Here is a 13,914-nt window from a genome sequence, read left to right as displayed (position 1 = left end):
CCATGCCCAGCTAATTTTTTGTATTTTTAGTAGAGACAGGGTTTCACCATGTTGACCAGGATGGTCTTGATCTCTTGACCTCGTGATCCACCTGCCTCGGCCTCCCAAAGTGCTGGAATTACAGGCTTGAGCCACCACCATGCCTGGCCAATTCTGTTGAGTCTTTCAGTAGCCATGTGATTTATCCATTTTAACTCGTTTAACCCACACAGTAAGTGATCAGTAAATGTTGGCTCCCTTCTCTCTTCATCTTTACCTCTACCTTAACTTCACCTAGTTTTTCACATGTATATCATTTTGAAAATTATTGGAAAAACTATTTTAAAAACTAGGTGAAGAGAGGATTTGGAAAAACTTAGTTTGAAATATTAAACCTATAGCTCAAATGTAGTAATTTTTGAGATTCTATGAAACTAATATTGTGATATTACTAGTGAAAGACGATTTCATCACCCAATTTTATTTTATTAAGCCCAGTACCCACTAGTTATTTGTTCTGACCCTCTCCTTTCTCCCACCTTCCACCCTTTGAAAGTCCCCAGTGTGTGTTGTTCCCCTCTATGTGTCCATGTGTTCTCATCATTTTGCTCCCACTTATAAGTGAGAACATGTGATACTTACTTTTCTGTTTCTGCATTAGTTTGCCAAGGACAATGGTCTTCAACTCCATCCATATCCCTGAGAAAAACATAGTCTCATTCTTTTAATGACTATGTAGCATTCCAAGGTGTATATGTAACACATTTTCTTTATCAGGTCAATCACTGATAGACATTTAGGTTGAATTCATGTCTTTGCTGTTATGAATAGTGCTGCAGTGAACATACATGTGTATGTGTCTTTATAATAAAATGGTATGTTCCTTTGGTATAATAAAATGGTATATTCCTTTAGTTATATACCCAGTAATGGGATTGCTGGGTCCAGTGCTATTTCTAGGTAGGTGTACTGTGTAAGTACTTACCTTCCGTCCACCATCTCCTGTTTATCATTTAAAGTCCAGATTTTATAGAGCTGCTTTAAAATATGGCATACCTGTCTTGCCACTGTGTTTAGTTTTAAAAATGCTTTCCTCCTCATTCATTTTCTCTTACGTTAGTTTAAAATACTATAATAAGAACAATATGAATCAAACAAATATAGATGGGTAAAATTCCCACTCACAGTTACTTGTCTGGTATCATTTGTCCTTTGTTGATTACGCTTACACTGCGAATTGTTATTTTCACATTGATATTATTAATATGCATTTTGAAACTGTGACGTTAATTTGATGAATCAAATTTTATTAGTTCAGGTCTGTTTTTCCTCCTGCTCCTGTGGTGGCTGAAGGTCACTGGCTTTTGGAAATGTGTAATTTCTTGTGTTACATAATATATTTAAATATAGGGCCGGGCACGGTGGCTCATGCCTGTAATCCCAGCACTTTGGGAGGCCGAGGCGGGTGGATCACGAGGTCAAGAGATCGAGACCATCCTGGTCAACATGGTGAAACCCCGTCTCTACTAAAAATACAAAAAATTAGCTGGGCATGGTGGCACGTGCCTGTAATCCCAGCTACTCAGGAGGCTGAGGCAGGAGAATTGCCTGAACCCAGGAGGCGGAGGTTGCGGTGAGCAGAGATCGCGCCATTGCACTCCAGCCTGGGTAACAGGAGTAAAACTCCGTCTCAAAAAAAAAAAAATATATATATATATATATATATGTGTATATATATATATATATATTTAAATATGTGCTTCTGTTTTTTAAATTTCAGCAGCTGAACATAAATCTAATATATAAAATAATAAACATGCTTTACATTGATTTATAAACATGTGCATTAAACGACAATTTCAATACAGTTTCCAGTTTTTTGCCAGGTTCTTGATTATATTCATCAGCATATTTACCTTCTTTCAATACAAATAAGGAATTTTCTTTATTTCCACTATAAATCTGTTATAATAGAACCTTTGATTTTATATTTCTCTATAATGGGGTCAACTATCACCTGGCTGATGCAAGCAAGTGCAAAGAAGTGACAGTTTTTATTTTTGCCATAACACACACAGATTTAAATGTTTTTACTAGAACATACTTTAGAAAGCTAACAAGCTAGAGAGAGAGAGGTGGAGGGCTCTCTCAGCATGTTCCCATCTGTGTGTAAGTGAATAGGCCTTGCTTTACTTTATCTTTCTTGGATCCATCTATTTGTGTGTGTGTGTGTGTGTGTGTGTGTGTGTGTGTGTCTTGTTTTGTCTTTATGTATGCCGCCTCTCTAATTTTTTGTCTTTTTTTATTTCACTTCTCCATATATGTAGTAAATATAAATAAACAAAGGGAAATTTTCTATTTCTCACTTTTGAAATGATAAATTTACTTGGGTTTCCACTCTAAATGGATCTCAAACTTCAGGGTATGTAAGAATCAGTTGCTAGTTATATCCATTAGAAAATACAGAATTTTCGTTTGGCACAGTGGCTCATGCTTGTAATCTTAGCACTTTGGGAGGCCCAGGTGGGCAGATCACCTGAGGTTAGGAGACCAGACTAGCTAACATGGTGAAACCCCGTCTCTACTAAAAATACAAAAATTAGCTGGACATAGGTGGCACGTGCCTGTAGTCCTGGCTATTCGGGAGGCTGAGGCAGGAGAATCACTTGAACCTGAAAGGCAGAGGTTGAAGTGAGCTGAGATCATGCCACTGACTGCACTCCAGCCTGGGCAACAGAGTCAGACTCTGTCTCATAAAAAATAAAAAATAATATTAAAATAACAATTTTCCAGGCCTCACTTGTAGCAGTTTTTATTCAGTAGATCTAGGGCAGGGCCCTAGGATGTGGGAGGCATATCCCTACATATTCTGATTCAGGGAATCAAGGAACCACACTTTGAAAATGTTTTTTTCCCTAAGGGCTGTCTGCTTTTGCTATAAACAGTAGCTGTTGCTTCATAGTATCCTTATTTCTTATATTAATTGCATAATTGTTGTTAACCAACTGATTTTCTGCATTTTCTCAGAAATTATGGTCACAGGCAGACATAGATATTTAATTCTGAAAGGTATTTGTAAACCACTTTTCCACAAAATTAATTTGCTTATTTTGTTTGTTTTCACAATTGTAAGTAATGTGAATTAAGTAACAGCTTTGCTTCAACTATAGGAGAATGCCAAAATACTCCAGGAGAGAAGCATTGCTTATATCAACTCAGATTCATCTATAGAAGGTAAATTTTATTTTAATTTATAGTAAAATTTTCATAAGGTAAATTTTATTTCAAGTAATTTTTAGTTACTGTTGAGTAGTAGACCATCCATTAAGCCTATAAATTCTAACTTATTAACCACCTCAGATATCCCCTTCCTATGAGATACCTCAGTAATACCTTTTTCATTTTACCACAGAGAAAATAATTAGGATTCATATGAACTGATATGATTCATAACTAAGCTATTGCTTTTAACTTCTTTAATATGTTTACTATTTGCCTATATTAAATTACTACTTAAAACTCTAGTATTAACCACATATTTTTCACTATGGGCATATTAATGGAATTTGGCTGAAATAGTTCAGAAGAAATATTTTACAGATATTTTGTCTAGAAATATTTCCTGTATTTGTTGTAAAAAAAAAAAATTGAAGTAATTGTACTTACTCCTTTTGAACTGCAAACTCCTTTTGAATCTGACATGTGAGATTTCTGTCTCTAGGGTTTCATTTCATTGTAGTTATTTTTAAATAAATGTTAGAACATAATAATTACTGACATGGTTTTTTCTAATGTCTTGGTATATATTATTGCATAGAATGAAACAAGTAAAAAACGAATGCTATGGCCTTACCACTTCCTTTGCCAAAGTACCCCTAAGAAATGCTGCCATAGAATGACTCTTAAAATCACTATGGGAGTTGTTACCTTGGCAACTGAAGTCCACCAAGACTTCTTCTATTCACATATGTGGTGTAGCCTCTCTTGCTCCTGAAGAACTATTTCCACCCGGTTTTATTCCTTGGGAATGAAGTCTTTGATTTGAAGATCATTATATCTTGTTTAAAATTAGAAAATCAATTTAGAATGAAACATAAATGGAATCTCATTTAGAAGTATGAAATAATATTCTGTGTTTTATTTATTTTTCAGGCAATTATACTCTCAGAGTTGACTGTACACCTCTTCTTTACCAATTAGTGTATGAACTGACAAAAGAGGTATATTAGGAGATGTGTCTTCGTATGTTTTCTTTTGAATGGATAAATGAGTAATATGTGTTCTCCCCTAAATGAATGGTAGTTTTAAGCTGGTGAGAGAACATGATTGAATCATATAAACAAGTCAAAACAAAATCTTTAATATGCTGTTTACCTATATGATATAACTAAGAAGACAGTATCACCAGTTTCTTTGTTCTAGTAATAGTCTTTATTAATAATTGTGTAAGTAGTTACAATATGTATTTATCTGGTAGAGGTATTTGATATAGCAGAAAGAACACTGAGCTAGAATACAATGGCCTGGGGCTCAAAAACTCTCTTAGCTACTCATTCACTCATTGAACAAATATTCATTGAATGGTCACTATATGTTAGGCTCTATAAAATGAATTATAGCAGCAATAGTGATAAAAGGACAAGGTCACTGAATTCAAAGACTTCGTAGTCTATAGAGGACACAGACTGGTAAAAGAGGAATCAGAGTTCACTAGACTATTTGATACCATGTATGATGGAGAAAAGTTAGGGAATAGAGAATATGAAATCCTGGGATGGCTGGGGGAAGGTGAGGAGCATAAGAGGTTTACAGAGTCGCTGATGCTTGGACTGTCAAATGAAAGGAGGTAGAAGTAAGGGAGAGGGTATTCTAAGCAGAGGACACAGTATTTAAAAAGATGTGGAAGTATGAAAGAACATATTTCCCGATCTGTAGATAGCTCAGCATTGCCAAGCAAAAGGCGATAGTGGGAAGATGGTAAGAAATGGGGCATAACAAATGGGTCAAGGAGTTCAGAAATCTGTTATGAAAAAAATCATTAAAGAATTTCTAACAAAGTTGTTCATTGTTTTATATCAGTGTAGTGAATACATTAAGTAGTTGCAAGTCTAAAGGCAAAAGGGAAATAATTCTGCAAACTTGCTAATCTCCCAGTAATTTATAAATAACAATTTTATAAATATTAAGTGAGTTATAGATATAAAAGAGCTCCAAAATCTAAAGCACTCTGAGTCCTTAAAACTTCTACAATCTACTCATTTAATATCTGTGAGCATCATTTAAATAGTTCCTTGTGAAAGAATTGACCTGTCAAAATGTTTGCTTCAAGGTCAGCCTTAGATAACAATATGAAGTAGCTATCACTTCTCTCTGGGTACTGTTAATATTTCCTAATCTTTCTTAATCTTACCCATCTCTTTTTTGTTAATGTCTTTAAAAACTAGTTTTCCAAATGAAACTCCTCTTAATTTCCTAATGACAATGCTCTAACCATCTTGGGTAGCTAATGTCTTTAAACCTTTCATTGAAATGTTCCATAAAAGCATCTTATATAGAAACCAGCTGAAAAGAAAATCTTTACTGAGAGAACACTTTTTGGAACAGGAGTTTATGGTTTGTGTCCTAGAGAGATGATCCCTGCCCTTGATGTCAGGAATGATAAGAATTTGGCGGTTGATAGAAGTTGATGTCTTTGCCCCTTTGTAAAAAGATAAATGTTTATCTATGGGCATACTAAGACCCAGTAGACAAAAGAGACTTGTTTTTACTCTCCTATAAACTGATTATTACAATTTTATTAATCCTAGTATATATTAGCACAAATAGTCAAGCCATATTTGTGACGTAAGGATAGGGTAGGAATGAGAGACAAGACTGAGCTTGGAGAGAAAGGCGGCTGCCTGCTGGAGCAAGAAATGGGGAAAAGTGTTGCTAAATAAGAGGAGGGCTATCAATTCTGACAATGCATATAGCTGAGATAAGACTGACATTGCCGAGTATGGTGGCACATGCCTATAGTTCCAACTGAGGCAGTAGGATCATCTGAGCCCAGGAGTGCAAGCCACAGCAAAACCCTGACTCTCGGGGTGGGGGGAACTAATCTTGATTGCCTAGGTCAAAGGGATGTGATTTCTGATTAGTACTAGATGGAGACAGTATGATTAAGAAAATGAAGAGGATTTTACTGGGAATTCAATCCAAGCAGGATGTAGAAACTGGAACAGAATCTCTCTCAGCCATTATAAATTGGCAGGAGCAGAGTGAAGAATAGAACCCAGTTAGCTGGCTAGAAATGAGCAGAACATCTCTGCAGCTGCTGCACATTGGTAGGGAAGGATGTGCAGTTCCAAAGCTATTTCTAAGCTGTAGGTCCTATATGCAATGATAAAGTACCATCTCATTCATATTAAGCTAAGGGCAAGAGACCACTTCCCAGCCCTACCATTATGCTATGGAAGAAGGCAGATTTACCACTGTTGCCATCTACTTGAAGGCTGATGTGGGCTTGTGTTATCAGTAAACACAACACATTTGTGCCTCTAAATAAGTGGGATGAGATTGAAACAGGGAAATTGTTCAAAAACACGTGGCAGTATCCAACATCTTTATTAGATGCTCTTAAATTTAATTGCCATTTTCTCAGAAGGGCCTTACCTAGAGACACATCTATCTCCTATCCCCTATCCACATCTCCGTATAGCACTTTGATATTTTATTTTTAAATGCTTATTATAATTTTGTATTAAAAATTGTATTTGATGTGTGTATCGCAATTAGATTTAATTGTGAGGTCCAAGAGGGTAGAAACTACGTCTCTTTTTCCGCATTTCTCTTCTGAGTTCAGAGCGTAGTAAATATCTATAGAAAACATTTTAAGTATAGTGGCACAGAAGTTAGAATAACCAACTCTCTCTAAAGGCCAGAGAAAATATCAGATGCTTATGTTAAGAAAGGTACCATTATCCCCATTTTCACAGGAGAGAAGACTAAGTTTCAAAGAGAGGAAGCGATTCACCAAGTTATAATCCTTTCACAGTTAGTTAGGTAGAGTCTGCCTTGGATCTGTTTTTGAGCAAAGCAGGGTTATAAACAAACAAGCAAATAAAATACGACCAATATGTGTAGTAATCGAGATTTAAAATAGACCAGGTGGACTCCACAGTCCACAGTCCACAGCCCACAATGTTTCCATCACATGGCCCTGCTCTTCTTAGAGTGTCAAAAGACAAAGCAAGTATAAGTTTGTAAATGTACTTTAATGAAAGAAATAAAAATATTTATATATATACACACAAACATAGGAGCTCTTAAAATTCCTAAGTAGTAATCTGAGGTAATGTAGACCTTTTTAAAAAAAAATCCATAAAATTTTAACTTTGTATAAGACTTTCTAAAGAATAATGCCCCACTAAACCCTGCCTGCCCTGCAAAACCAAGACTTAAAGGTTAAGAGGGGCTTCATATTATGTCACCTCTATTGTTCTGAGACTGCTTTGTAGGTCTTATTAGGCAAAAACAATTTACAAAAGCAAATGTTATATCTGAATTATTCTCCAATATATTCCCACTAACAGAAATCTAAGCTGCCAAACATTAAAATGATGACATTGTAAAAATTTTAAATGCTCTTTAAAAGTTCACCAAAATAAGCAGGAAATTACATCTTAGGTACATGGCAAAATTTCCAACACAGGTAGGCATCATGAATGAACAATAATTTGGGCTAGATTTATTTCTTGCCATTTGCAAAAATAATTTTTCTATAAAGGAACTTATATATACATGTATATAAATATATATGAACATGTCATTAAAAGTAGAAATTGATGACAAATCACATATAGTTTTCTTTTGACATAAATATAGTTGTTTCTATCCCTGATTTCCAGTATTTGATTTGTCTTTCTAGATCCCCAGCCCTGATGGTGGGTTTGAGAGTAAATCACTGTTTGAAAGCTGGTTGGAAAAAGACCCTTCACCTGAAAATAAAAATTTGCCTCGGTAAATTACTTGTATGCACCTTTCCTACTATAGGATAAATTATAAATTCCCCTCTGCCTTCTGTTTCTCCAAACATGAAATTCTGAAATGTCTCATTAATAATGAGTCCAGAGAAGATAATAAAGAATTCTTGGCCTGGTGCGGTGACTCACACCTATAATCTCAGCACTTTGAGAGGCTAAGGTGAGTGGATTACCTAAGGTCAGGAATTCAAGATCAGCCTGACCTACATGGTGAAACCCTGTCTCTAATAAAAATACAAAATTAGCCGGGCATGGTGGCGGGCGCCTGTAATCCCAGTCAGGCTGAGACAGGAGAACTGGTTGAACCCGGGAGGCAGAGGTTGCACTGAGCTGAGACTGTACCATTGCCACTGCAGCCTGGGCAAGAGTGAAACTCCATCTCAAATTAAAAAAAAAAAAAAAAAAAAAAAAAAAAAAAAAAAAAAAAAAAAAAAAAAAAAAAAAAAGAATGTCTCCATCCAGCCTTTGTTTTGCTGGTAAGCCAGCACATGAAGTCTTTCAGCCTATATTAGAACACAAATAGATCTAGTTTTGCAAATTTTTAGTCCAAATAGTTTTGCTACATTATTAGCCACTAGTTGGCATTCTGGCATAAAATTTCATTTAGGTGTGTATTAGGTGTATTAATATATAATATAACTTCAGATGATGATAATGAAGTTAAAAAACAAATGCTGGATTATTTGCTTGTAAATTTATTAAGGAGCATTATCAATAAACACTGAATTTTGTGATTAATTTAGAATTTATATAAATATTATTGTTTGCCTCTTATGCTACAGCAGCTTTCTTAAATTTATTTTGTTTTCTTTTTTTCTAAACATTATGTACTAAAAAGCATATATTTGTTTTCTACTGCAATGCCATTTCTAATACAGATTGAGCGTACCTAATTCAAAAATCTGAAATCCGAAGTGGTCCAAAATCCAAAACTTTTTGAGCACCAACATGATGTTACAAGTGGAAAATTCCACACATTATAGTACTTAAGACAAACTTTGCTTCGTGCACAAAATTATTTCAAATATTATATAAAATTAAGTTCAGGCTATGGATATAAGATATATATGGAACATAAATGAATTTTGAGTGTAGACTTGGGACCCATCCCCAAGATATCTCGTTACATATATGTAAATATTCATAGAATGAAAAAAATCTGAAATCCAAAATAGTTCTGGTCCCAAGCATTTCATATGGGATACTCAATGTGTACAAGCAAATAATAGTAACAGTTTATAGCTTTATTCCTCATTTCACATTGGACTTGTGAAAGTTTGAATGTGGGTCCACTATAAAAGTTTCACATGCCAATTCAGCAAAAATAGTAAAATACAAAAGAGATTTTTAAGACACTGAAGAGCTCAGTCTCAAAAACACATCTAATAATCTAATTGTTTGGAAATATATAGTTATGTTTTTAATGCACATGCAATTTTATATTCTGCTTTCATGACTTACCACTATTTTACAAAAAATTTGTCATGTCTTACATCTTATGTATGTATATATGTGTGATAGAACAATAGAGGTTTCTTAATCATATGCAAAGAAATAAATTATAATTAGATTTATTTCTAAAATGAAATAAGGCATATTTAGATGCTTTATGATCTTAAATGTAGACTTTTTAATGGCAATTTTCTTTTTCTTTTATTTTTTTTTATTTTGAGGTGGAATTTTGCTCTGTCGCCCAGGCTGGGGTGCGGTGATGCGACCTCAGCTCACTGCAACCTCCACCTCCCAAGTTCAAGCGATTCTCCTGCCTCAGCCTCCTGAGTAGCTGGGACTACAGTTGCCTGCCACCAAGCCTGGCTAATTTTTGTATTTTTAGTAGAGACAGGGTTTCACCACACTGGCCAGGCTGGTCTCAAACTCCTGACCTTGTGACCTGCCTCCCTTGGCCTCACAAAGTGCTGGGATGACGATCTCTGAGAGCAGGGCCCATGTCTTTGTTGTTTTCCCCTTTAAACAAAAATGTAAATGCTGAAAACATGATAGAAAGCATCATCACCAGGCTGTAGTCTTTGGTGGCACAGCCCAATTATTATTATAGGTTGGTGCAAAATATTTGCCATTTTTTCTTGTAAATGTAAATGTAATTTCTTGCTATTCTTGGGACAGAATTCCTTGTCCCAGCTATTTAATTTTGTATCATTTACTTGTTTCTGTTTGTATTTCTGTGTGTGTGTGTGTGTGTGTGTGTGTGCATGTGTGTGTGTGTGTATTGCATTCTACATTTAGAATCAGTAAGCTGGGATCTGGAAGTGACTTTGAAGCTTATTTTCAGAGACTTGGAATTGCTTCAGGCAGAGCCCGTTACACTAAGAATAAGGTAAGCCATTTTACCAGTTTGAATACATGACATTTCATCTACAGTCCTTTGGCGAGGAATGTCACTGAGTTATTGGTGGATGTGGCCTGAGAAGAGGTCCCAGGGATAGAGATAGACTGCATGTCCCTTTGCAGATGGACAAGGAAGTAATTTGAGTAATTTTGTGAACATTTCATTATTATGGCTAATCAAAGAAATGGTAATTCACAAGGTAATGCCAGACACTTAGCTGGTTATCAGTACTAAGTAGTTCACATCCTTTTCTTAATTTGTCAGAAAAATCTCATTCTCTAGCCTAGTCTTGCAGGCTCTGCTGTGCTTTTCATGAGGAAAAATGCAGTTGGAGAACATATTTTGGTCAAGAGAAGTATTAGGGTAAGATTCGTTATTGTTGGAAGCTCCTCTTTGTATTCCCACTTCTGCCTGTCACCTGAGTCAAGGACTCTTGGTTGGGAAATAAAGCAAGTTACTCTTTTTAACTTGATCCTCTTTTCTGTTCTGCACTGACTGGTTTGCACCACTGCCACACAGACATCCTGATGATATGCAAGTACTTGAATATACCCAACATATCCCACATTTGCTCATCAATGTTAAAATTATTTCATAATCCAAATGGAAGATTACAGCAGCAGATACAGATTTGTCATAGATTTTAATAAGTCTTCAAATCATAATTGCAGTACACCTAAATCTTGCTTGCCATTTTATATATATATATATATATCTTGCAAATTTGACTATTCAGAATACAACAAAGAACAAAGAAATGAAAGCAACTCAACCCAAAATAGAGAGATAAACTCAGTAAACTAACATTCATTACATTTAATACATAAAAGATGTGTTTTAACTCTTTTTCAAGGCCTGTTCACTTTTATACTGTCTTCTGTAATTTGATCGAAGTTATCTGTTTTCTAAGACCACTTTAGATTAGAAGCAGACAATTAGATAGGAGAAGGACTGAAACAGAGATTGCTTTTTAGTGATATTAAAAGCAGTGAGAACGATAGCCCTATAACAAGATAGCAAATGGTAAAAACTAAAATTAGAATAGGCAGACCGTAGAACCAAAAAAAATTTATACAGTATACTACTAGGTAATAATTCATATTCATAATGGTACTCTTAATTATGTAGTAAAGCTTAAATAACATTTAGATATAAACTGCTTGGGAAGGAAGAGAAGGTATTCAAATAAATCATCCTTAAGCCCTATACTTAGCTGCCTAGAACCTTTTTTTTACTGATCAATTGATAGGTAACTTTGGACTGTGCTGAGGTGCAATTTGAATATGTATTCCCTAATTTTACTTATTGAAGATACAACAAGGAAAATAGTCAAGGTGTAGCATTTTGAATGAAGGACATACATTATAAAATAAATATGAGAAAATTTTTGAAATCAGTGAATATTTTATTACAGTGTTTTAGTTATTAGCATTTTGCCTCATTGTGATAAAACTCAGGGTGTTATATGGTTGTATTTTTTCTTTTTCTTTTTTCATATTTTTAGTAGAGATGGGGTTTCTCCATGTTGCCTAGGCTGGTCTCAAACTCCTGAGCTCAGGCAGTTGGCCCGCTTCAGCCTCCCAAAGTGTTAGGATTACAGGTGTGAGCCACCATGCTTGGCTGGTTGCATTTTTTCTAAAGTTATTTTTATGTTTACATAAAAATATTATAACTTGAGTATTTAATGTTTATTTATACTTGCCTCCCTCCATATTTTTTTTTTTTCAGAAAACAGAAAAGTACAGCAGCTACCCAGTGTACCACACAATTTATGAGACATTTGACTTGGTAGAGAAATTTTACGACCCCACATTTAAAAAACAACTTTCTGTGGCTCAGTTACGAGGAGCACTGGTATATGAGCTTGTGGATTCTAAAATCATTCCTTTCAATATTCAAGACTATGCAGAAGCTTTGAAAAACTATGCAATGAGCATCTATAATCTATCCAAGAAACATGACCAACAATTGAGAGACCATGGAGTATCATTTGGTAAGAAATAGTTGGGCTGATATTTTACAGTCATTAAGGTAGACCTTTAAGATGTTATCTCCTGTCATGAACAATGCATATTGTTTCATCCTAGAATACATATTTGCCTTACTTATTTTGACTTCTACACAAAAACTTTAAACAAACACCTATTGAAGAATCTAATTTAATCTGGCATGTATCGAATGAATCCATTGCAGCTGAGTTATTACCAGAAACACTGGGATGGTAAACATTTTTCCTATATTATGGCCTTTAAAATTTTTTACTCTTATAGGAATAACATTAGAAAAATGTCACGTTATTTTTAAATATCAAGAAGTAGAGAAAGCCACAAATTGTATTACATGCACATTATTAATTATTGTCAACATCATGATTATTACTGCATATATCTTTTAGTGTTTGTCTATATGAAACATTTTTTACATGGTCATGAGCATTATCTCCTTTTATTAATGACGTTTAGTGGTTGCTCTTCTGCACTGTGCATCTGCTATACAGCAGGGATGAATCATAAAATAGTGTATGTAGTAGAATTCACGGTTGGGTTTGGAAACGGTTTGCCTACTTCAGACACTAGCTTTACCATTTGTTCACTGTGTGACTTTGGGAAAGTTATTTAACTTCTCTATGTGTTAGCTTTCATACAATGAAAAGATAAAAAAGAATATATTAAGTTTCAAAGATCATTGTGGAGATTCAGTTAGGTAACATATAGAAGCTGTGGCAGGTGGCACTTGGTTCTCATTAAATGTTACCTATTACTGCTGTTTTATTATAACCTTACTTTTTTATTATTCAAGGGGAACATATTTTTAGTATATGCCTAAATTATCAAATATGCACTGAATTTCTACTGTGTATCAAGTACTATGTTTTTGCCTGGGAGATAGAAGTATGTATAAAGCACAATCATAGTCCTAAAACAGCTTGAAGTCTCATGTGGGGAAGAAGGCAATATGCAGAGAATAGGTTATTATGGGGGTATGTAGAGAGTGCTGTAAGAACACAGAGAATGGGTATGAAATAGTAATGACTTCTGAATATGATTATATAAAGGGTTAGTATTGGTAATCTTTATGAGGTTATAAATAACAGCAGGTACTATGGTCTAGAAAAAAATGAAGCAAAGAAAATGTGTTTATATCAATACAATTGGAGTATCTCTGCAATGATGGGGAAAATAAGGAGAGATAAAACCAAAAAATGAGCAAAGCCTATAGCAAAATGGACATTCGTAGTTCTGAGGCTATTCAGCATCCAGTTGTCTTCCTAAATGCCCTGATTTCCTTTTGGTGAATGATGTCTTACCAGTTTGTATAAGTCAGGATCCAACTGAGAGACAGAAACTACACAGTAACACTGGAAGGGCTTTCTTCATACAAGGTTGATTCCTCCACCTACTTACCTTCTTAGAGGCCTGTTTTCCCTGTCATATTTTCAAAAATCACCATTACTATTGGTGGCTATCGATTAGATTAATTATAGCTTTTCTATTTCAAAAAAAAATTTCTTCTGCCTGATGTGTCCCACTTTCCTCACAATCAAAATTCCTCGTTTAATGCCAG

The 13,914-nt window shown here is 34.9% G+C and overlaps 1 protein-coding gene across 2 annotated transcripts in view; it reads left to right on the top strand.

Annotated features, from left to right (window-relative positions):
- The window catches only part of NAALAD2 (N-acetylated alpha-linked acidic dipeptidase 2), a 56,349-nt gene that overhangs the window by 32,834 nt on the left and 9,601 nt on the right, over positions 1 to 13,914 (top strand). For both annotated transcript variants that reach the window (XM_017510387.2, XM_017510386.2), the window contains 5 exons: positions 3,150 to 3,213; positions 4,132 to 4,199; positions 7,889 to 7,980; positions 10,248 to 10,338; positions 12,079 to 12,343. In XM_017510387.2, coding sequence (XP_017365876.1) covers positions 3,150 to 3,213; positions 4,132 to 4,199; positions 7,889 to 7,980; positions 10,248 to 10,338; positions 12,079 to 12,343 — 580 coding nt within the window. The remainder of the gene's footprint in view (positions 1 to 3,149; positions 3,214 to 4,131; positions 4,200 to 7,888; positions 7,981 to 10,247; positions 10,339 to 12,078; positions 12,344 to 13,914) is intronic.

This window comes from Cebus imitator, unplaced genomic scaffold (assembly GCF_001604975.1).
Source record: "Cebus imitator isolate Cc_AM_T3 unplaced genomic scaffold, Cebus_imitator-1.0 Scaffold438, whole genome shotgun sequence".
Lineage (NCBI taxonomy): Eukaryota > Metazoa > Chordata > Mammalia > Primates > Cebidae > Cebus > Cebus imitator.
The sequence above is the reverse complement of the archived record's forward strand: the minus strand, read 5'-3'. Positions and strand labels throughout refer to the sequence as shown.